At 34.9% G+C, this 25,647-nt stretch overlaps 1 protein-coding gene across 1 annotated transcript in view; it reads right to left on the bottom strand.

Annotated features, from left to right (window-relative positions):
* Nucleotides 1-3,596: 3,596 nt before the first annotated feature.
* The window catches only part of LOC118282258 (uncharacterized), a 118,380-nt gene continuing 96,329 nt past the window's right edge, over nt 3,597-25,647 (bottom strand). The window contains exons 2-8 of the mRNA XM_050701090.1: nt 10,016-10,169; nt 7,355-9,749; nt 7,016-7,202; nt 6,413-6,585; nt 5,862-6,087; nt 5,346-5,673; nt 3,597-5,166 (exon numbers count right to left, since the gene is read on the bottom strand). Of these exons, the coding sequence (XP_050557047.1) occupies nt 4,773-5,166; nt 5,346-5,673; nt 5,862-6,087; nt 6,413-6,585; nt 7,016-7,202; nt 7,355-9,749; nt 10,016-10,169 (3,857 nt within the window). The 3' untranslated portion in view covers nt 3,597-4,772. The remainder of the gene's footprint in view (nt 5,167-5,345; nt 5,674-5,861; nt 6,088-6,412; nt 6,586-7,015; nt 7,203-7,354; nt 9,750-10,015; nt 10,170-25,647) is intronic.

The raw sequence follows: 25,647 nt of genomic DNA on the forward strand, positions 1-25,647 counted from the left end.
AACATACTCTCTCATCTCGTATTTACAAGTGTCGGATAATACCGGAACTGACGACTTTCACCACACACTGGGGTCATTTGTGGTCATCTGATAACTCTCTTATCATTCTACAATAGTTCACTTGGTATAAAAGTAATACCGGTGTCAAAATTAACACCTATTCTTTGATGACTGGTAAGTTATGTAACTGAAAAAAAAAATGGATGGGCCCAATAATGTAAGTAATGTACCTGATAGGGATGAGGCTGCACTTTTGTTTTACAAGAAGCTTTCACAGTGACGAAGGTTCCCATTGTGCTAAATGTCAATGTATTGTATAGTAATACATAATATTCCTTTGTGACGTTTTTAACCCATCTTATATGTATGTATTTCGCAACGGTCAGAATTTGGTTACGCAAGAGTAGTAATGCTACGTAATTTTTTCTACAACTTTAAAGATACATTAAAAAGTATTTCTTATATTGATATGCTATTAACTTAAAAAACCAAAATCATTTATTTCTTTCTTAATATTTTATATACTACAAAGCATTATAATTAAATAACTATTATATTCTATCAAGCACGATGAAAGCTATTAACACGTTTTATGCAATACTGAATTATATTTTATGATTCATACACACAAATATAATTCTCATGTCGATGAAATTATTAACTAATGAAAGCAATTAAGTGTTAATTAATTAAAATTTCGCAATTCTCCCGCCTAGGGTGAGGCGAGAGTGAGTGTTGACTATAAATCTGTTCTTCAAGTCGGAGCCCGGTGGCTCGCAGCTCCAGGTTGGATTCAGCCCTATTCTGGATCAGTTTCTTCGAGACGCGCGTGAAACGCGACACGCGGTACGCGCGGGTCTGGTTTTGATCGGGCGATTTGGTAAAGCCTATAGTCCTTTCATAGACTGACAAGGGCTGTTGGTAATGAAAATTAATATATAAAAAAGTTAACATAACACACGGTTCTATGTATATGGCTCGATAAAATGAATAGCAGTTCTGCCGAAAAATATTCTTCAGTAGGTATTACTCATTTTCAAGAAAAACAAACTAATCATAATTAATGTTTTATAAAAATGTATAGATTGCATTAATAGTAGCCGATAATCATCTTCTGAGAAGACAAGTTGCCGCAAGAAATGTATAGTTATGAGAATTGTTACAGTCTGTTTGTTCGAGCATAAAGCGTAGATAACGTAACTGTTAGACCGCTATGATTGCTCTCTGATGCAAAACTACGTTCAATATATTTATCGTTTCTTCTTCTTGCTTCATTAGTCACAAGTGCTACTGTCGAACAAGAAGTCCAGGGTTCGATTATCGAGATTTTTGTTTTGTAAATAGCACGAAGATTGAATAAGCCCGGTAGTCAGGCACGACGTCTAAGGTTCAATCCCTAGGGCAGGAACCTTAGCACTGAGGGCCAAGTTTTAGTTAGTAAAAACAAGAAAGCTGAATTTGTGATCACTTTTACTATATGAAAACCCTATTTTGTATTCTTTAGAACCAATAACAAAACCATTGAAATAGAAGACCTGTGTACTTTAGTACAAGTTCTCTGTCTATCTACTCCTTTAAAAACAGAACAAAAACACAACATTATCCCTGAAGGGCTAGGCAAAGGTATACCACTTTTCGCCATTTGTTTTATAAGTCCTATGTAATAGGGATTGAGATTGTCTTAAGAATTCCTAGTAATACATAGTTAAATACATTTTCCGTGAGTACAATATTGTCTCCGCAGGCTATAAACAAAAGAAGGAAACAATTTCAATATAGAAGCGTGCGGTTTGTAGATACTTGTTACTTTCTTTGTGATTGAAGCTTTGTTGTGCGTAACTCGGCAATATCGCGCTACAGGCTGTTGGTAAAATGTCCTCTGTATAAAGCTTAATAATATCGCTTTTGTATGTAAATAAATAAATAGTAGGTCAAGTCACTAGTTATACGAATCTAGAGTTCAATTTCTGCATCAACCAGAGGCGTGCTTTTTGGTTTTCCGAAAAAATGCGAAATGTGATAATAATTTGCTATTGTACTGTTATACTATAACGCTATTAGCTGTTATGCTATTATGAAGTTATGCTTTTATGCTATCGCGCTATTATACTATAAATATATTATTTTGATATGCTATTATGAGATAACTCTATTAAGATATTAAATTATTATACTAATGTGCTGTATTTTGCTACACTGCAGTGGAATAACGCCACATGTTATATGCTATAGGTATGTAGGGTACGAAGGTAAGATTCGGATTCGGATCTTACTTAAAATAATTTCAGCACAATGATAATTCTATCATTGTTGGATTGTAGGTACATGCCTCTAGAATGTAGAGGCATGTATCATTGTGTTGAAATAATTTTAAAACACGCTATATAACAAAGGACATGAAACAAACGTTAGGCAACGGTGCGCAGGCTGCGGTGGATCGAAAGTACCGCGATTACAGTGGCGAGCACTATCATTAGGCGCCAATAGACAGACGTTCAGTTATCTGCACTGCACGATGATGCCACCCAATGTACACTTGCGGTATTTACTGTTGAGTAAGCTGGGTCGGATAAATGCACTAATGTGCAATTTGTACTTTCCCTTTTGAAGTCTATTTAGGACTTTGTGATTTTGTTTTAGTTCAATTGTTTTTTACTAAGTCCTGTAACTAACTAATATAAAAAATAAATCCATATTGATGTCCGTGACATTGTTGTTCTTTATTTTTTTTCAATTTGACCAAAAAGGTACTTTTGAATGTCAAATAAAAAGTGTCAGTCTGTTAATCAGTCCTGTAGAGAAGCTATTGACTCGTTCCAAAATGTGATTTCTAAGGAGAAGAACAATCAAGTAACTCTATGGCTAAACTATAAAAGGAGTGCTACTGTTTGCTACCGTACTCAGAGACATTTAATGATTACTTAAGATATTCTTAGTAACAATTTTGTTCTGAAAACGATTACTAAGGACTGCTTTAGTAAATCATTAGTTAATGTCTCTGAGTACAGCCGTTAGAGTTGCATTTGTTCTTTCGCAAAATTTTTACATCGGAAAGAGAGACAAGAGTCTTGTAATACCATCTTCAATTTACGACTGGTGCGGGTTATCGCCGAAGAAAAAAAAAGTGGTGCGAGTAAGATGTGCTGTGATAGAATTTAGAAGCAAAGTAGCTGTACGCAGCTCGATTATGCGATGTATCGAAAGTAGGGAAGCCATCCATAGGACACATCCATAGCCCGCATCTTTTTAAATAAAATGCGTAGCTTAGCTGAGTCGGTTTCCACCAGTGCTAAACTACAATGAATGTATGTGTGCCAATGAATATGATTGGCCAAACGCATCCACAGCAACGTAGCATAGAACATTTCTGAGGGAAAAGCACCCTTATAATTGGAAAATTCAGCTTTGATTCCAAGGTTGGGTAAAATACAATTGAGTTTCATATTTTTATTTACAATAATTACTAGACCAAAATTAAATTATGGAATATGAAGCAACAAACTATCCTCACTAAAATGAAAATTAATGATTTAATTTTTTGCCTCGCCTCCTGATAATATTTTTTCTTGAGAGTAATTATTTATTAAAACAACAAGTAAATTTTTCAATACATTTTAATATTTATTTATAATAAAATAATTCTTTTTAACCTTAAAATACAATCAAATCTTACTATAACCAATACTATCATACAATCATACAATTTTTGAGACTAGACAGCGACATCTGGAGTAGAGAAACAGAAAACTGTGAGTAAATAACATAAAATATAAAAAAATAAAAACACTCTGTAATATAACATCTGATATTTACAATATGTCCGTAATATAATGTGTAGCACCATATGATCCAACTTTGTTTAAACATTTGATACTTAAAACATCAAAATATTAAGTTATTATCAAATCTCTTGAAAAAATGGAAAGAAAACTTAGTTCAAACACTTTTATGCAATTCATATTGGAACTACATTTTTTAAAACATTAACTGTCGTGATTACCCGCCGCACTCAGAGTCATTTAATGGTTACATAATCCAGTCCTACGCACAAAATCGTTACTAAGGAATAGATTTAAGCAATAATCATTGTCTCTGAGTACGGCAGTAAGACAGCTGAGAACGATATAATCTGTATCAATTGCGAAGTGTACATAAACTATCCACCTGTAACACGTATACATAGACAACATACATAACAGTTTTTATTTACACGATATTCATAGAAACCACGGCATACACTTATATAAAAATACTGTTATAAATTAACAAATTATTTACAATTATAAACATAGTTGTCAAGTTATGAAATTTCATTCTCTATGAAATTCTAACTTGTTATGTCATGATTCCACACTAGTGCAATATTACAGTGTCTGTCAAATCAGTGCTAGTGTTTGGCGGACTATGCCTAAAGTATAAACACACAAATTAATTACATTTTCAGTCGAGTTCTACTGAATTAGTCGGAATGTGACGTCACGAGATATTGTAGGCACAACTTAGTCTTCTATAAAATTCAAAGAATCATACCCCAATCAATTATATAAAAATGTACCAAAATATATAAAACTGACGCATTCTTACGTCGAATCAAATTCACCTACCATATACAAATGTACATACATAGATCACAGTAATCAAATTTCTGTTACCTCCCCACTTTGAAACTAATACTTAGTTATGCCCATAATATCTCCAACAGATAACGCTAAAACCACAATGATTCACTCGATGCTACCATGCAGCAAACAAGTGCAATCTTGGCGACGCGTTCAAATATCACATTCAAATTCTGACACCCTCTTATTTCTCCCGTCAGGAGCCATTTGGAAGTGGTTGTCCCTATCCCTAGTACCTACTCTGGGAAAGCCATTAAAGCTGTTCCTACTGACCAAAGGGTTCTCCCTCTCTCGCTCCCTCTCTCGATGAAAACTAGAAGTCGATAGTTTCCCATCCTTACGTTCAGTGAAATTCGTATCACTGAAATTTTCTTTCGGGAAGTTTCGTTCGTTAAACTCGCCGTCGGAGAAGTTCCTGTCGTTGAAAGGAACGTCCCTGATCCCGAAGCCTCCCATCCGCGGTGTGCCGATGCCGAATTTGTTTCGTAGCTCTTCATCGCGGAAGTTGAACGCTCGATTCTCAAATTTCGCTGGGCCGGTGCTGAGCCTAGGGATTACAATTTATGAATTGAATATTTTTGTTAACCATGAAATGAAAATTAAAAAATATTTGCCCATAATCGACGTAATGTTATAAAGCAAATTAAAAGAAGGGCGACAATCATATTAAAATTACATATATCTGATCATCTCGTCTGTCAATATCCTCCTACTAAAAGTACTCACTCTCTAAAGCACCGCCTCTCCCGATCATATTCTGCCGAAAGACCTTCATCATCATTAATAATGGCCGACGGGTCGCTGTAAACCGAGGACTCTTGGTAAAAGGAGTCCAGGTCTACGTAGTTTCCTTCTGAAGGTTCATTGTCGAGGAGCTCTGCAAGCTGAGACTTCAGGGCTGCGAAGGTGGGTCTTTGGGATGGGTCTGCATGCCAGCACGAGTGCATGGCGCGGTACAGCTGCGGTTTGCAGTGTGGAGGCCGCTCCAGCCTGTAGCCTTCTGTGACTGCGGCTAACACCTCACGGCCTGACATCGCTGCGTATGGCGTTGAACCTGGAAATACAAGACAAGGGTGAGAATTGCTTAATGTTCGAACTCTTACGTTATTTAGTAAGAATAGGATATCTTCCTTTTTACCATGATGCTACTTTTTAAACCAACAAAGAGTTCAATAAATTAATCTGATATTATTTCTTTTCTTCTATCTAAGTGATCATTTTACACGTAATGAATAAACTGACCCAGCGTGACGATCTCCCACAGCAGTATGCCAAAGGCCCAGACATCAGTCTGGTGGCTGTGCACGTTGTAGAGAAGAGCTTCGGGCGCCATCCAGCGCACGGGCAGCGCGCCTCGTGCTTGCCTGGCACCAGAGCCTGCACACCGCGACATGCCGAAGTCTGCAATCTTACACAGCTTGTTGTGGTCCACCAACACGTTACGTGCTGCCAGGTCCCGGTGCACAATCTGGAATTATAAACACAGCTAAATTAGCAGCCATTCTTCTAAATAATGTACATTTTAAAGTACTCATTAATTGAATATTACTACACCAGTTCCATATTTGACCAGTTTTGACTGCACAGTTGGCGCTGTGGCTGGGCAACTGGCTGCCGTGCAACGTGTAGCGAGTTCGATTTCCACACGGATTCTTTATGTGATCCACAAATTGTTAATTCGGATCTGGGTGTAATGTGTATGTGAACTTGTATGTTTGTAAACGCACCCACGACACAGGAGAAAAAGAAAATCCTAATATGGGGCAACGCTTTTAAAAAAAAATCGTTTCTTACCCCTTAGAAGCAATATAGTCCATTCCTCTCGCCACGCAGTAAGCGAAGACGGTGAGGTCCCTGGACGTGAGCGCTCCACTGCCACTGAACCGGTCAGGCCGAGACCGCCGCTCGCGCAGGTATGTCAGCAGTTTGCCGCACATCACATACTCCATTATCAGAAGATAGGGCTCTGGAAAGTTAACATGGAAAGTAAGTATTATCACAGATAATATAAGAACATAATATTAGGGCTTTTAATTCACATAGGTTAGTCAGAGCACAAGTTCACACATAATAGGTTTTATTCTCATTATTCAACCCATTTTTTACTTACTGCTGTACTCAGAGTCATTTAATGGTAACTTAGGCTAGTCCTTAGCAATTGTTTTAGGAACAGAGTCGTTATTAAGAAATAGTTTAAGTAATTATTAAATGTCTCTGAGTGCGGCAGTTAAATCTCTTGAATATAGATGAAGAGTATCGGAGACAATTCTAGACCTCACGCTAAGAAAATATAAAAACCAACGAAGCAGTCCATGTCCATTCTTGTCATTAATCAATCAATGAGTATATTCTCACTAACTTAGATAATATTACATTATTGTTAAAGTTAAACTTACCTAGTTCAGTACAACAGGCAAGTAAGGTTACAACGTTAGGATGTGTTCCTATCTTCTGCATGATGTATATCTCGTGGAGAAGTTCCTGCTTCTCCTTCTGCGAGGCTGTTTCTTTAATGCTTTTGACTGCAACTAGCCGCGTCAGTCCGTCGTGCCCGTTTAGATCATCTGCTTCAGCTTTCCATACCTGAAAATATTAATTATCATAGAGTTAAGAAAAAATACTATCATTTAGGAAGTGGTTTTAATTAATGAAAACCAGAATGATATGTTTTTATTGGTGTAAATAGTATTTTATAGCAAATTGGTAGAATGATTAATGTTGGTTTCGTAACTCACCTGACCAAAGTTCCCCTGTCCTAATAATGTTTGAAGTCGCAACTTGTTTCTTGGGAACTCCCATTTCTGATCAGGCTTCGTCGGTGTGGGCAGTGGAGGCCTAGCCACAGGAGTGATAGGTGACTCCTTCTTAATATCTCCATCTTCGAAGTACCCCTCGTACTCCGTATCAATTTCTTTGGTTTTCTTATTCAATATACTTCTAAGAACAAAAGCTACTATTGCTGCTACAGGTAAAAATCCTAAACCAGCCAAAACATATGACGCGGTATACGTTTTCTCAGCCTCTATAACCACCTCCTCATTTTGTGATGCAGGTACTTCAATTCCTTCACCAGCAGTTTTGTTAACATTTTTGTCATTTCTAGTAGTACTGCTTGGAACTAAAACTGGTTTGGAACTCGATTCAGATGATGTTCGAGAAGTGACCACAAATGGTTTGAAAGCTGTTGTGGTTGAAGGCAGCGTTGAGGTGAGGAAACTAGCATAGGCTGGCGTTGATGGAGTGGTAGAAATAGGAGACTCCGCAGCTCTCTCAGCTGCAGGTAATATTGGTTCTGGAGTCGTAGTCGAAGTAGTTGTAGAAGTAGTCGTCGTAGGACGCCTTCTCCTGTGCTTATTAGTTCTAGTCGAGTTAGTCGCATTTTCGATATTTCTCTGTCGGAATAAACTTGCCAATCTTTCAGATATCTTTGATTCAGTTTCATTTTTGATAAGCGGTACATTCTTAGTAGATAATTCACTGGCTACAGGAGATGCCGTAATAGGTGTAGGATTCGGGTTTTCAGTTGTAGTTGTTCTAATTCGAATTATGTGTTTAGGTCTGAAACTTGAAGGCATGACTGTAGTACTTTCGGTTTCATTAATAGTGATAGCTTTTGGTATAGTACCATTATTTACTTCTGATATATCTGATATCGTAGTATTATCTTCTTCTTTTAAAGTTCCATCTGTTTTATTCTGACCCTTCATGGAAGAAGTAATAGACACTGATGTAACAACAGCTGTATAAACAGACGTGGATGCCTTTTCAGTTGTAGTTGCATTGATTACCACTGTGGTTAGTACTGGAGTTATTTCAGTACTGGCTGGTGTCACTCTTAGTGGCCGTCGCCTAATATTGGAATAATTTCTGGTAAAATTTCTTGGTGAAGTGGGAGTCGTTATAGTTTTATTTGATGGGTTTTCTTTTGTTATGCTAGTACTATTGAGTTTTAGTGTTGTGTCTTTATTGATTGCAGTACTGTTTAACTTATTACTATCTTTGTTTTTATCTATAATACTAGGCGTAGAATGTTGGACTATGGGCTCAGTAACATTTAACTGTGCAATATTAGGTGATTTTGTAGTTGGTGGTACAGTTGTCGAAAACTTTCTATAAGCATTGACTAATCCAACATGGCGTGCTGGAGCTGGCCCTTTGACGGTATTTCTAACTTTATTTTTCTCTATAACATTTTTAACGACTGATACATCCATATCTTCATTAATTTCTTCTTCATCTACACTAGTGTTCTTATATTTTTCTGTAGCTGAATATCTTGAATTAAACTTTCTCTTCTCTAATGGTGCTACAATAAAATTCACAGATTTTGTGGACGCTGATAGTGTTGGTGAGTTAGTCAGATTATCACTTATAGCCGGCCCGCCTAGTTTTTGGCCGAAATATTTGAAAGGGGCCATTTCTTCAACAGGTAACTCTGTTTCAAGTGGTCTAAAATGGTTGTAAATTTCATCAGTCATAAACCGTGTAAGATTTTCCTTTTCATTCTCGACTTTTATTAACTTTGTGTTTTTACTCTCAGTACTGTTGGCAATAATGTTAGTTTCTTGTTTTTCTTCCGATTCCTTTTCAACAGGTTTCTCAGATGTTTCATCTTTGGAAGAATCGTTAGGTTGTGTTGTAGTTTCGATCGTAGTACCATTATTTTTTACATCGCTGACGGTTGTATTAACGTTCGGGGTTTGTGTTACATTCTCTGTATCTGAATAGTTGAGGAGATACAGACCATGATTTGATTCATCCACTTGGAATTCTTCTTCGGGATCTAACTCGACATCTTTGTCCAGGTTTTCGTACTTTTCAGGTGGGACGTATACTATGCTACTTTCTGTGATTTCGGGACGTTCAGGTATTGTTGCAGACTTGTTGATTCCCTCTCTTCTTCTGTTATTCATAAAACCTGCTCTACTCTTCGTGTCCTGATACACCCTGGGTACGAAGAGATGTCTTATTTCGTGTGGTTTTACGTCTTGTCGAATTTCTTTCGAACCATCAGAGGTTACGAGCCTCAGTGTCGACGGAGGTTCATTACTCGAATTCTCAAACGTTATCCTCTTCACTATAGAGTTATTTGAGTCTCGTACTTCTAACTGGGCGAATGTTGTGTTGGTTCTGAAATTAAATTATACAAACAATTAAATATTATAATTATTTCCAAAAACGAAATAAATGAACTATCTAAATGAAACTTGAATTAACTTCTAAATTTGGAAATATTTATGCCACGCAAGTTTCTTCAATCAATTCAAAAGGTCTTAACATAATTAGTTTGAGAAACGAGTGAGACATTCATCAATCTGCCATTCTGATTCCAGCCTTATATAGCTAAAGTAGCCCACTTCACAGTCCCTTCACTATACAGTATAGACAATACATACTTGTTAGCCTTATGTGCTAATGACGCTATTGCATTGATATGCGTCGCCAGTCTATCGTTGAGAAGCTGTCGCCTTCGCGCGGCGAGCAGGGAGAGCAGCTGCGAGTCCCTCGTTGCGTTTGTACTGCTCTGCGTTGTCGTCCGTCTACCACCGCCTGCAATGGACACGAAATTTTGCGTTAAAGTCGTTTTTCATTATGGATCTAGGATAAGAAAGTAGGTTGAGTGTAATGATGTAGTAAATTGTAAGGTTCTAGACTTTAAAGACAAAATGTCTAATTAACATTAGTTTAGACCCTAAGTTAAACATACCACCAGAACAGTCGTTCAAAATTGTACATAATTTCCATTTCCTTTACAAAGCAATAACAAAGACAACGATCAACGACTCTAAATCGGATGTTTCAACACAACATTGAAGTACAAACAATTAAAACCAAATAACCGAGTACTGTCTGTCCGTCGCATTGTCAACAACAATATCCTAAAACCTTCAAGACGTGTGATTACAAGAAGTCATCAGACGAGACATCCGACCACAATTACTGGTGACTATAAACGACAGATCGCATGATGACCACAATAGAAATAATTGCAGGCAATCAAGTAGCTTCACTACAACGAACCTTCACCCACTAAGTACTGAGACGTGCAATGTAGAGGAAGATGATGATTTTGTTCAAAAATATATCCATATGTTACCAACGGAAAAGTGACTTTATATAAAGTGCATTTAAATTGATATCGGTGCGGATGTCTTTATTATGCATGATGATGTTATAAATGACAAATTGTTATTGTGTGCTAATCATTGTTTTATTATTCTAAAGGATAAGCAGATTATAATGATATTAACTTGTAGGAAGACCTATAAACACCGACTTCTCGGATTTTTTCGAAGACAGGACTTAATAACTATAACTAGACATACACTCATAGACGTTCTGGTATTACGGGTATCCATAAGTAGTTTGCTTACCATAATGTTCCACCTTCTGTTAGTCCACGTTCTGTTTGCTTACCATAAGGTGACCCGTTTGCTTGTTTGCCTCTTATTCCATAAAAAACGTCTCTTCTCAATCTCACTTCTTCGTCTCATTATTTCTATCATTCATAGTTACAATGCTTAATTTTCAATTTAATCATGTTCTTTCATGACAATCAACATACTCCTCGTCATTAATGAATTCCGCCTACACTAATCATTGTGTATTTCGAAACCTCCATCCAAAAACCAAACTACGAACCTAATTACAATACTTGAACTAATTACAATTTTCTCTTTAAGCACAATTTTCCTTTTGTTCAAACTTGCGTACTATCGCAACTCTATTGAGCGTTGCTTTGTCAATACAAATGAGCGTTCCCTTAGGCTTACAAAGGCGTAAAGTAGGTACGAGGTTTCAAAAAGCCTACCATTGTAATATTGGCTAAGTATACTACACATAAAGCTAAACAAACCAGTATATCATGATCTACCTTTGTATGAACTTCTCACACATTTAGCGGTCAGTTTATACTGGTTTGTATAACTCGAGGTGTTGCCGTATGTACACATACGCTTCAATGTCATCACTGGCATTAAAGCCTACTCTCACGGCTCAGCGATTAAAACAATAAGTGTAACTGAATACATTAGACCTTGACACACCGCAGAGAAAGTACCGTGTGTAATCCGCTTTATAAAGATTCGTTTGTTTACTTATAGCCATTTATTTTTAGTTTTGCGAAAATAACAGCTTATTACTAAAATGTTTGTCGTAATGTCCGTTTAAAAATAAACATTTTTTTTACCTGCGTTTATTTAAACTTCAAAAAAATGAGTATTTGTATAAAAATTTGCTACATTTCGCAAATTAAAGATGGTATCGAATAATATACGTTGCGTTACGATTATAGCAAAAGTTTATTAAACAGACAGTTTAGTTACTAGTTTATGGTTTCTGAAATACTTGAAGATACTACCAATTCTCTTGATTTTGATCAAAACAATCTCTTTTTCTATTAAATATTCATAGTCAATTAGCCATAACTAAAACCACTATTATTTCAACATCACCGTCACTTAAACCACAAACATTTGTTTACAAATTACAAAGAAAACATCAATTAAACATACACTGCGGTCATCTTTCCTGACTTTTTCATCGAATATGAATTTCTAATCTCGTTTTTATTGATGTAAGCTGCGCATGAGTTGCGGCCGGGTTTCACCGACCACACGCTAGAGAAATTTTATTCGATGTTGAACGAGCAATTACGTAGCAGTCGATATTACCTTGTGATAACCAGTTGTTTGATGTTATTATGTATATTGTATCGTCACGCCTTTTATCCTCGAAGGGGTAGGCAGAGGTACACATTACGGCAATTAGGATTTAGGAATTGCGAGTATGTTTACGCAAGTGCCAAAAAGGTAATATAATTCACATATTTGCCTATTTTTTTGATGATACAGAACTTATTTTGCGCTGATGTTTCTTTATGAAAATCTCTTTTGTTATATACAGTAAATAAATGGAGAATTTTATATTTATATACATAACTACAGTTATAATCTTGTTACACTTAAACAACGACTTAATCACTCCGTAGAGAATTATAAATAGACTAATATTATACCTACGATCATATGTTTTTAACATAAAATATGGATCGTAGGTATAATACATCATATAAATAACAATAACATAACAAACGTGACGAGATGTTGTTCAAAAATCAATTAGTTTAGGAATTCGGATACTCCTTATGTCATGCTAATAGTTCTACCCACACACAGGTGTAGTTATTTAATAGCGACTGTAGTGGGTGTTACACCTTTGTATACTTTGAACAACAATGGTTTTTATTATCCTCCTCTATTTAGTCCTGTAGACAAAAACCTTTATTACGTACCTGTACTAACATCGCGCCTTATATTCCTTTAAAAGCTGGCTAGGAGTAACTTCTCCCCGTTAACGAAATAAAAAGGTAGAAGTACTTATACAGTTTTTCGCCCTGTGTTTTAAGTTTAAGTTTTATAATATAGGGAATATACTTACTGCCTTTCTATGACTACATTTTTTTAAATTGGATAGGTCGGTATACGAGCAGACGAATCACCTGATGGTAAGCAATTGACGCTGCCCATGGACACCCGAAACACCAGAGGCGAGTTTTGGAATTTCAGAATTATTGGGGATTTGGGGCCGACAAAACAATGCAATAGTCGGACGGACGGTCACATTGATTTTCTGTAAGCCTGTGGTATCACTCCGGTTGTGCTAAAACATGGCTCTCCCACAAATGATAAATGATATTTATTTCAGTAAATAGGTTATAAAATAACACTTTCACGTCAATATTTCGAATAGCTATATGAGGCCGGCCACACTTAATTCAAATCCAGACTAGATTGCTCAATACCAGAATTGAAGCCCTCTGCTCTCAACTAAACCGGTAGTAATCTTTTATTACGTGTGTACATAAGTGTTATGCACTTTCAGTAATAAAACTAACACTTCGCACTCCATAAAACAAAGAGACCGTAAAATAAATAAAGATTTATTAAAACAATTTAGTTTATTACCCAACGTAGTACAGTTTATTTACATGTTGTTACATAATGTTATGTAAACAACAGTCGTGTGAAATACTCGGTTTGTTTGTAATCTCACGGTTTTTCAGGCACACGCCTCTTAACTAGGCTGTGTCACGATTGTATGGTGCAAGTTGGAAGAATATTGCGGTGTTTCAATATTGACGAAAATGTCACGTTTATAGGGCAAGAGTGTGTGTCGCTTATTAAACATCTTTTTCATCTTGTGTCTAATTCATTAATTAGAAGTAAGATGAGAAAGATATTCACTTGTAGTTACTAGAAATCAATATATTTCAAAGGAAACTTAATAACTTAAAAACAAGTGCTTTGTTTATTGCATCTCAGATAAAACATAAACATAAAATAAAAATAATAGGTTTTTATGGGCAGACGTGCTCTATCGTAGGCCGCATCATCACTTACCATCAGACGATATAGAGGCTAAACGTTGACCCATCAAATGTAAAAAATCGCACTCTGTGTTCTCTCTCCTTGCACCAGCGGTCATAGGATAACGGTGCGGGTTCGATCCGTTGCCCGGACCGGTTCCCTGCGGTCACAACTGTTCGACTATTGGTTACGCAATAGTTGCACAACCACAGAGGATGAACCGCAATGAAAATGCCAGAAACATGACCATTTTATTGTAATAATTTAAGCACGCACATTTTTTTTCATAAGTGTAAAAAGTTACTTTGTTTTTAAAAGGTACTTTTGTCTTTTAATAATCGATAGGTAATATAGGTATATGTAATGTTCTCGTTTCTTCAACAGACTTCTTGTTCATTCATCATTATGATCATCAATACAGCGCAGCCCATGACAATCTCTTTCTATACTATGTTCATTACAACTCACTATTAGCACCCGCTGGTTAAAGATCGCAATTTAAAAGGTTTCAGTTTCTCAAAATACTTTGAGAAAAAAGCACTCTTTGAGAAACTAGCAAGCAGCACTCTCTTGCTATCTCTTCTTTCAAATATGTAATTCAATGGAAGTATTCTACTATGCTGACTCCACATAACCCTTGTATGTTAATGTCATAAACAAAAAGCCATAAGAGCAATTATAACAATTACCGAGTATTGGTGAAATCCTACTCCAAGAGCCAACAGTTTCACAATAAGAGTTCACAGAAGTGTACCTAAGTGAGTACCTTTTAGTAGGTACTCGTCTCGTAGGGTCCGAAGGCTGGGAAAATTTAGCTTTCGTAACGTTCTGCTAAAATGCCGCTTTAAGTGATGTGCTGAAAGGTATTAAAATGAAGAGAAAACTATGTGTAGTATCATTATATTATATACGAGTCCAGTAAGATTACAGTATAGTGCAACGTTTGTTTCTATATTGTATGAAAATAAATAACTAAAACAGTTTCAGATGTAAAAAATATTTCAAAATTTCCTGTCAAAGTTCAATGACATTTAATTATCTTTTCTACAAAACCATACATCAAATGCTCCTTGAAATTTAACTGACCACAAAATATGCAGAAATACATTAAGAAAAGAATTGCACACATTAAATAAAACTACATTAACGTACATTTTCACATCAAATGAGCATTAAATTACCTTCCAAAACCCCGCACTAAAATTGGCAGAGCAACATTTTATCGCGCCAAATTAGGTGGTCACTCAGGCCGTATAATGTAGATTCCAAGCTATGTGCCTTTCGCTAAGCACTAGACCGCTCTAGTTTACCTGCTCTAAATGCCTAAGTAGACCTTCTGTGACCTAATGAGAGAGCTATATTTTGAGCTAGATTTAGTAATCAAAATATGTATACGTATTTAATAGTTTCGCCACACGATACCGGCGACTAAGATCTACGACCAGATCGACTATTTTTGCTCCCTCCATATTCATGCATTTGGCACTATTGATTACAATTAAAACAACATTGTATATGTATGATTGCGTATATCTTACGTATATGTATGAAATGTACCTATGTAAGTCAGTTTAAATAAATATTGTATCCTACAATAAAATACTTAAACATTAGGAATCACTTTTATATTTGCGATATCCTTCCTTTGATTTCTCGAATTACTTCTGTTTTCATGAAATATCTACATTTACGATGTGAAACTTTTCTGGTACATATGTATATCTACCACTATTGTCAGTGATACATACTTATTTTTACATGTGTAAAACAATTGTATCAAACACGCAACATTGGTCCAACAGTTGGCTCCAACATTGCACCCGCCAGCTGACATATTCCCAACATAATTGTTCGCTAGTTCTCACAGATACATGTATTCGTAACACAGAACACTAGATTGCATTCCTTATTCCGCGATTTGGCAAAAACACCTCGCAATATATACCATTGCACAGAATACGCATTGTTAGTCCAACGAAACCTATTACAATTAGTTTGGTAATGTCAGGAATGCTTTAATTATTACCATTGTGACCGTACTAATTAATTACCTATTTATTTTTGTTGAGAATTTGAAATCTGTACGGAGAAATTGTGGGAACGTATGAAAAACTAACGCATGGTTCGATGAAAAGCGTCACTTTTAAATAAATGTATAAAATGCTTTGTTAATTAACTACGAGCCTCATATATCATGTTAAGAAAGCCCTATTGTATGAATAACTTTACTTTCTGTTGCAGTTTTTATTATACACACTGACATTACAAAGAAAATTATGATATATTATTTTGACATACAATATTCGCTTACAAAAGAGTAGGGATTTTTGTATTATAGTTTTCGTAAGACATACTAAATTATTATGTTTACTTACTCAAGTAACTGTTTGACGAGGATCTTGACAAGTTTCAAGTCATGATAGACACCGCGTCGCGTCGTGTGAATATGAGCCTCTAATATAGCTTGAAACTAGTCGAGTTTCTCGGAAACAGTTACGTGAGGAACCAAAAAAATAGACAATTTTGTATTATATTATTTTTTTTTGGCATATAAGACTGATTCACCTCAAATGCAAATAAATGTATAAAAAAAACTCAAATGAAACAATTTAATAAATTAACCTACCATCCAGCAAAACGCAGATAGTTAGAAATACAAACATTTAACTCGAGGTCTGTAGTGTGTCTGCGCCTGAGCCGGTGAATAGAGTACTACACTACTACTTCAATAATAGAGAGGTACTACACTCACAATTGCACGGTAGTAGCTGCCCTGTTCACACCGTTACTGTAGGGATGGGAAAGTAGTGATCAAAAGGTAATTTATCGATTATATGAAGTTACTAGTTTATTGAGTAATTGATGTTTGATTGTTGTATGCAGTAATAGTATACTGCATAAAATGAAAACTCAAAATCTTATAATATTTAAATCTTTATTCACGGTTAAATAGATAAAACTGCAAGTCCACTTTACGCTGCTCATTGTATATTTTTTTAATATTTCATAGAATCACGTTTGATTATTTATTTACATTACCATATTCACTGATTAACGGCCCAAAAACAACTCTAGGTTAAATTAAAGTTACAATAACATGACACAATTATTTGCACCTACTAAAATTTACCCAAAATATCAAATGTAATTAAATAACTATCGATGCACCCCATCACTAGCAGCACCTGCACCTACCGCCTGCGTGCAGTGACCGGCAATGGGGTCGCCTATGCACCGCGTCGCCTGCGCGTACGCATATGTGCAAACATTACTGTCACTAATAGCTCGCTGTTAGATTTGTTCCGCAGTTCAGTATTTATTGTTTCTTTGTCTGTGTTAAGAAGTATAAACATTTTTCTTATAAATAACGGCAATTGTAAACGTGAAGAATACTGTTTTTATAATCAGTCTTCCATTTGGTATATTTTTTAACAAATGCATTACATGAAAAGTGTTTTATATTCACCATAAACTATATACAACCCGTGACACTACTGACTATGGGTCTCCTATTCGTATACATTAGAGCTATTATGTCCATCGCTACACTTACACCCAAAAAGTTACATATCCGCTACGGTACTACTTTCAGTAGATTTATTCAAAAGTAGACATACCCAACACGACGGGTTACTGCCTACTGGATTACTGAGGTTAAAAAAATAAGAGTAAGAACTGGGTGGTGTTATAGTCAGTAAGAATCTGACTTTCCCTCTAACCAAAAACGATAGAAATCATTGGATGATTTTCCCCCTCAGAAAACCCAACACACCGCACTACCGCACAAGTTTTAAAACTAAAGTAAATAGAATTGTCACAAAATGATATCACATCTACCAAAATGTCACTCAAACCTGTATTCACAACATGAGCCTGGCAGGATGCCATTATTCATTGCGCCACTAAATCTAAGCCAAACCACGCAGCATGAAATTAAAAACTAAAGGCCAGCCACTCAGGCCGGCCTGGATAGCCAGGTGGAAATACAGTCTAATTGCCAAATCTAATTGTTTATTGTATTGTGACATTTATATGACAGAATTGGAATAATGAAATAAGTACGGTACCTAGTTTTAATGGGCAACTACTACTAGTTTAATGGCTAAAAGGATTTTTTTTTTCATAAGTAGAACAGAGTTATTAATAGGTAATTAGTAAAAACTAATTAGCAGTTGCATATTAGTATTTTATTACTGACTTATATTACTGAAAGGTAACGTAATATCGTACTTATAATTTTCCTTTTTATTTACTGAATAAAGAAAAATACAGTTCTATGTACATTTTTATTAGACTCAATACATAATCTATTTGAAGCATTAAATGCTTTTTATATTAACTAGTAATAAATAAGCATGTAATAGAGAAACATAAATTACTAAAATAAGGTTTCGAATTAAGTAAGCATTGTTATAAAAATAATGCAAAATGACTTTTATTGTTGAAGAAGCATAAAATTGCTTTTTGTGTATCAATCGATATAATTTTCGATTTGTACTTAGGTAATCACTTATTAACCTGATTTTGTAAGAGTTCTTTACACAGTGTGATTGAATTCTTCAGTTCATTCATGTTATGTAGTTCCGCTGCCTTAATGGCTATTATGTGAGCCTTATGCCCATTATATACAGCCTTTGTGCAGTACATAAAGGTTTTGTAATTACACTTACGCAATAGAAAGTCTAGCCTAGTTTCTTTTTGAGGAAATAGTAGGTCTAGTTTAGGTATTGTTGAATTTTGTTACTGAATTTGTGTAAATGGGTAGGCTCGCGTTTCACTTAAAATAAAATTGGGTAATCTTCAATTATTGTTCGCAATTTTTATTTAGTAAAACTATAGATTGTAATTTTGTATTAATGAAATTTCGAAAAGTTTAAATAAAAAAGGCGTTCGAAAGAAATCTTGACCCATATAACAATGCAGTAATTATGCAGACTCAACCACAGCACATTACACATTACAAGTCATCGAGTGGCGACATTCTAAACCTTCTTCGTAACCAAGGTCTCTGCTTACTCTCAAAATATCTAGAATATATAAAAATGTATTTTTTACTCAAAAAAATTATACAACAATGAAGTAAAATATATTAAAAGTAAAAACCATTCTTCACCAGGTTTATAACGAGTCCAAACCATGTAAGTACACTAATAAAAGACGATTTGCATCTACATCAGACACCTTTTATAGTCATATATATTCTTTTTCTTTTCAAAAAACTAAAAATAAGAAACAAGTCTTCTTTATCCAACAATATAACCTACGGTACTTCAGTAATCATAACAGTGCAGTACGAGTATAATAGCTCATGAACGTCTAAAATAATTGGCGTAAGGCGCACTGAGGCGATCAGAAACGAAAGTGGATTAATTAATCGCTGTTATAGATCTTATCCACACTAATTAGACTTAGTTTAGTGCTGTGTGCTGTTCTAGTGTACTTTAGTAATCAGTCTTGTAATAAGTCTGTAACAAACCTTGAATAGAGGGAATTATCCTGTGGCTTCTCCCGACTTGGACAAGGCGAGAGGGAATATCAGACTCTTACTGACTAAAAACCACCCCGTTCCTACTCCTGCTTTTCTAGCCGGAGCCCCGGTTACCCGCTAAATAAAAAGTTTTCAATTTATAGAATAGTTATCATGGACTAAAGGACCGTTATGTCGACAAAAAGCCAAATATAAAATCAACTTTGGGTTCAGATGCTTTGCTGCTGGAATGAGATGCTGAGATGTTTAATATTGTGTTATTGTTACACTTTTAGGACGATGAAAATTCATCCAGAAGGTAATACTAAATTCCAGATATAATTATGGTCACAATCTGCACCTATGTACACAATAATAACAGAAAGTATATGAAACGAAATGGTAAATACAATATATGTCGTAATACATAATGTATGTAGATTGTATGTGTTATTGTTGAGCCTACAAACGGCCTATCAATAGCTGCGCGTGCGACGCATTACAATCCATTGTGACATTATTTTATAATCTATAGTGTAGGGAAAAATGGAAGGTTCGTAGAAATGCGCGAACACTTTTGCTGTTTGTTTGTTTTTCCTTGTTTGAGGTAAACAATACTCTTTTATTGGATTAGATAAAGTAGTTATTAAGAGATAGATAAGGGTGTAGTGTAACACTAACTTAAAGGTGCTACGTTGCTGTGGATGCGTTTGGCTTCCACCATATCATTAATCATATTCATTGGTACACATAGCTTAGGACTGGAAGCGGACTTAACTAAGATATGGTTTTTATATCCACTCTAACGTCCAGCCGCGCACGGCATCCGAACCGCGCGCGACTCGCAAGTTCGTCGTAACAAAAAACCTATATAGCTACTGAACCGTAATGCCTAGAATAAAGAAAAGAATACCAAAAAAAAGATTGAAGAATACTGATCAATCTTAACGATATTTTAAAATCTTTAGTTAATCTTTAAAATACAATAAAACGGGTTAAACATGAAACACAAAAAAAAAAACAGAATTATTTCTACCTTTTTAGAATATACGGCACAACTATTGCATATTTTATCAATAAAATATTTTTACAACAAACTAGACTCATTACCCTTTCTTTTGATGTATATATGATTATATTCGGTTAACTCTAAGTATTGTAATTAAATCGAAAGAAAACACTACTCGTAATTTTACACATCAAAAAACCTGAGGAACACATTGACATTATTATGGAATCTTCAATGAATTTAGTATATTTCTCTTTGAAAAATGTATTATTTTGCTTATTACGAAATGTATTTCGATATTTTATATACTATTGTAATGCAAAGTATGTAAAATATGTATAAACAAAACTAAAAGTGGCCAACACCAGACCGGCCATTTTTTTCGAAACAACAATCGTTTGAAGTTAAAATTAGACTAGATTTATCAGCTAAAACTGTGATATTTGTACATCATCGTAAAGCACAAATCTTCTAGTTTATTTTGATGTATAACACTTGCAAGATAAATTAAACAAAACTGTAGTATTTACGACATAATTGTTGGAACTCACAAAAACACTTCAAAAACGAGTCAACTAACTTTAAAAATTTATATTTTGTTTGTCAAAGCATATTACAACGCCATGTCTTATTTTTTCGTCGAACAATTTATTCAGCTGTATAGATAATCAGTCAAAACTCACCAAACAAGACCGTATTTTAAACTAGAGGGAGTTAAACAGAACTCGTCACTTTGGATACTATAGTATCCATGGACGTCAGAGTGGATATATAGAAAGATGCGTGCTGTGGATATATGCTATGGATGTGTGACATACAATAGACACAATTTCAAACTCCTTACACCTACTAAGAACAATACAAACAACAACGAAGACACATTTAAAATTAAATTCATAAACGTGACAATGATAAAATAATTAGACATAGATACCTCAGATAAATCAATAAAAAAAATCTTGCACCGCAAATACTCCTCGATTTATCTATGCAAATCTAACATGCGATATGCATCACGCGGCATGCAACTGCAGTGACCTCAAATAATAAGTATTTATCGATTGTTCGCGACCCGAGTGTGCACGACCGACAATAAATATTATAAGGTAACTTGATACCTATGCTTGAAGGAATTCATTCAGTTTTAGCTATGACAAAATAGATTATAAGGGACATGATGTCAGGTTCCTGATGTTAGAATATCTGGGTAGTGATATCATTTCATTTAGTAATTGTTTGTGAGTATTAATTATTTCACTCAAATATTTTGGATACCTAATTCAAAGCACATACATATATTGAAGAGCAGTTTGCTACAGGCACCAATAAAATTCATGCCAGGAAGAGTTTCACATGCCCATTCGCGGCAATCTTCATGGTTATACATGGGTAGGAACTCAGGTGAAAGGGCTCTATGAAGAATCTTCCTTGGGCGATTTCGCCCTATTACCTCTTCAGGTAGCATACTAACTGACGCTAACTGACTAAAGTTAAAACAAAAAGTCATTTTATACGTAATAGTAAGAATAAAAACACGTCTCTTTAACAGATTCTAGAATATCTTCCATTGAAAGTAACTTCATAACGTGAAAGTGTAAAGGAAAAGCCAGCTGGTTACAAGCTCAAGTGACAAGCGATAAAATATCAACGTGACTACCCAAGCGATACAACCTCTCACCCCAATAGTAATTCAACACGACCGCCTTCAGTTGCATCCATAAAACGTATTGCTTACATTAATAAAATTTATTTAATGCTACAACTTTCTATATAGGTTTGAAATTACGATGCGTTTTAGTTATTTAACACGTTAAAAGAGTATGGAGTTTCTTGCTCATTCTTCTCCATAGGAATCTATATCTTTAGAACGAGCCAATAGCTTCACTAGAAGACCGACAGACAGACATTTTGTTTTTTTTATATATTGTAATATTTGCTTTGACGTTCAAAAGTACCTTCTCGGTCTATTTGAAATAAATAATTTTGACTTTGACTTTGAAACAAATATGTTGTATTTTGAAATTAAGTTCGTGGTACAATTAAATGTGGACGTTCAATAATATACAAATTAATTGGTAATTAAATGGTTTCTATAGGTACAATTACTATCGGCTCGGCTTCGTGCCTTATCTTCGTGTTCACCTGTAGCTCGCCCACAGATATCGAAGGAATTTATATTACTATTGTGTAAGCTATTTAAGTAGGCGGTTTGTAAGCAAATTGCTTAATTTTATTAAGATTTTAGTGTTATTTTAATTGTAGAGTAACGCAATGATATTTTAAACTTTACAAGTGACATGAAATAAACACCATCAAGGTTATATTTCCAGAAGGTATAGGTAGTAGACTATTTATTCATACAAATATTTTTGCAACTTGGTCTTTTACGGGTTAATTCACCATTATCTTCCAACTCAACAATATCCCCACACTGCCCGCCAATTATGGGGATAATGGCAAACTCTCTCTTTTTTTCTTTTTCTCTCTCTCTCTCTCTTAAGCTCCACAGCAATCAATACGTTACCTGAAACAAAAGAAAAGATCATAAATACACAAAACTAGGCAATATGTGTCTGGAGAAAACCACAAAGTATATAAGTAACGAGAAGTCATAACTTTATACTCTATTCACATCTTATATGATTGATTGTATTGCTACAGACTTTCCAGTGGAAAGTTATCATAGAACATTTAGAATTTGTTTGTATGGAGAATTATGAAATAATCTTTATTAACCTATAGAAAAGCGAAAGAGGTGTGTAAGAATCGTAGCAATTGACGTTCCATTGTCTCTGCCTATCCCCATGGGAGACAGGCGTAAGGCTATGTATGTATGTATGTGTTAGCCTATCTACCTAGATGATTGAGACTTGACTTTAGTAAGCCACCTTCTGTACTAAATCCACCTTCAATCTAACCTCGCAATAAAGTACGCAGCACCTACTGGTTTATTGTTGTTACCTTTGCCCTAACACACCTTTAGAAGCCCACAATCTATTTATTAGATATCAGCAACATTCAGGACGTGACATTTAAGCAGGCCCGCCCAAACAATAATTAACGATTACAAATATTGATATTGCACATACAAATAATTATTTAATTTCAGATTGTGAAGATGATAAATAAATGTTAAACAATAAACTGTGGCCTTCGTAAATATCATGTTTCCTACAGAAGTGATCAATTTAATAATAGATTGGTAAAAATATTTAACCTTCATTGTAATTTATACTTAATCTCATTAATCTTTAGATATATTTCTTCATGACAAATGTAGGTAATGAATCGAGTTAATTAGAACGACTCGGAATCAGATAAAATTTTCCTTCAAAAAAACATTACCTAATTAAGCTATTTTTCTGTACGTTTGCAAAACAATATGCCTTTCACTGATTTGATAATTAGATATGTAATTGAACGAATGACAGATTACTAAGTGAGATATAAAAATGCGAATTGCCCCATTCTCAATCTTCCTAATACCAGATTCCCCAACAACCCTTAAATCCCTAACCCCCAAAAGGCCGGCAACGCGCTTGCAATGCTTCAGGTGTTTTGGGTGGCCATGGGCGGCGGCGATTGCTTACCATCAGGTGATCCGTCCGCTCGTTTACCGGCTTATTCCATAAAAAACAAACTTCGATTGAAAGCTCCAATATTAATCTAATTTTCCCCGGGTAATAAGTAAGGACATGTTTCAATAATAAAAAATAACTCAAAAAAAGTAAAAGAAAACAAAAATTACTTTAAGGCTGTTAACATATTATTACTTGTAGAAGTTTTACGATTAAATCAAAGATAAAGCTAGACACATCTGTTGATGTTTGTTAATTTCAATAATCTTGATTGGACGTTATCACGCCGTCAATCAATCCATCAGTCTTGTTCTATAGTTTGATTGAATATTATTATAATATTAATATTTAAATCTGATATACATCTAAAGTAAATAGCGCACGCCTATATTTTTGAATTAATTACTCGATTACATAAAGTTTATCAGTTTGAATATTTGTCATGTTTACTACAGTACTCAGAGACATTTAATGATTACTTAAACTATTCCTTAGTAACAATTTTGTTCTGAAAACAATTGCTAAGCACTGGGTTAAGTAACCATTAAATGACTCTGGGTACATTTTGACATTAGTAATTTCAACGGTAGGTATATTAGTCAATTTCTTAAAATTATACCTTCCGTAAGGTGCCCTTTTAGTTTTGTATCAATGCTAGTTACACGAGTCAATAGCAGGAAATATATACTAATCGCTATTAGATTTGTATGCAACATTGTAAAGAAATTACTGAGACAAAGTTTAACCAGATATTGAGCAGAAAACAAACTAACCAAATTTCAATTAAAACCTAAACTTGCAATGAGTAACCTAACAAAAGTCAAAGTCAAATCATTTATTCCAATTAAACAATAAATACTTAGGTACTTTTGAAACGTCAACAAAGAAAGAAATAAATAATAGTCTATCAGTCTGTCCATCAGTGAAGCTAGGTGCTTGTTCCAAAGTGTAATACAAAATTTAAGTGTCCTTTCCTTTATATATTTTTTTGACTAAAACTACCTAATACTTAACATAATAAAAGATAGCAGATGACCCTCATACCAATTATTTTTTTCCTTTAAAGGATCATGTTTTGATCCCAAACCAATAACATATTTAGCATAATATATCACCTCACGTTTCCTCATTCCACGGCCTCATTTAAATAAACACTAATGCTAAACTAATGACGCATTATAGCGCAGTTTTGTTCAAGGTATCAGAACATAGGACTCATTTATGAATTTTAATGATCATTCATAAACGGATTAATAGGCTTGAACTTGAGAAATATATAGTGTAAGAAACAGGGGGCGTCTCGACACGGAGCTCCGGACTAAATAGCGGCTTATCGGGTCTCCGGCTCAAACCTCAGGAGTACGGACGAGGTAGTTTTTAATTAGTAAGAGTCTGAAACTCCCTCTGCCTCACCCAAGACAGGAGAAATCATTGAATTGTCCTCCCTCAAAAAAAAGTGTCTATCTACGTACATACCATTCAGTAAAATCAATCCTCTCATATGCCCTTCTAGCTCAATTTCGAAAACACACGTGAATAAATAAAGAGAAAAATATCTGATTTGAACTAGACTTTTTGGATTTTGTACGATACCTAAGTAAGTATT

Source organism: Spodoptera frugiperda, chromosome 20 (assembly GCF_023101765.2).
Source record: "Spodoptera frugiperda isolate SF20-4 chromosome 20, AGI-APGP_CSIRO_Sfru_2.0, whole genome shotgun sequence".
Lineage (NCBI taxonomy): Eukaryota > Metazoa > Arthropoda > Insecta > Lepidoptera > Noctuidae > Spodoptera > Spodoptera frugiperda.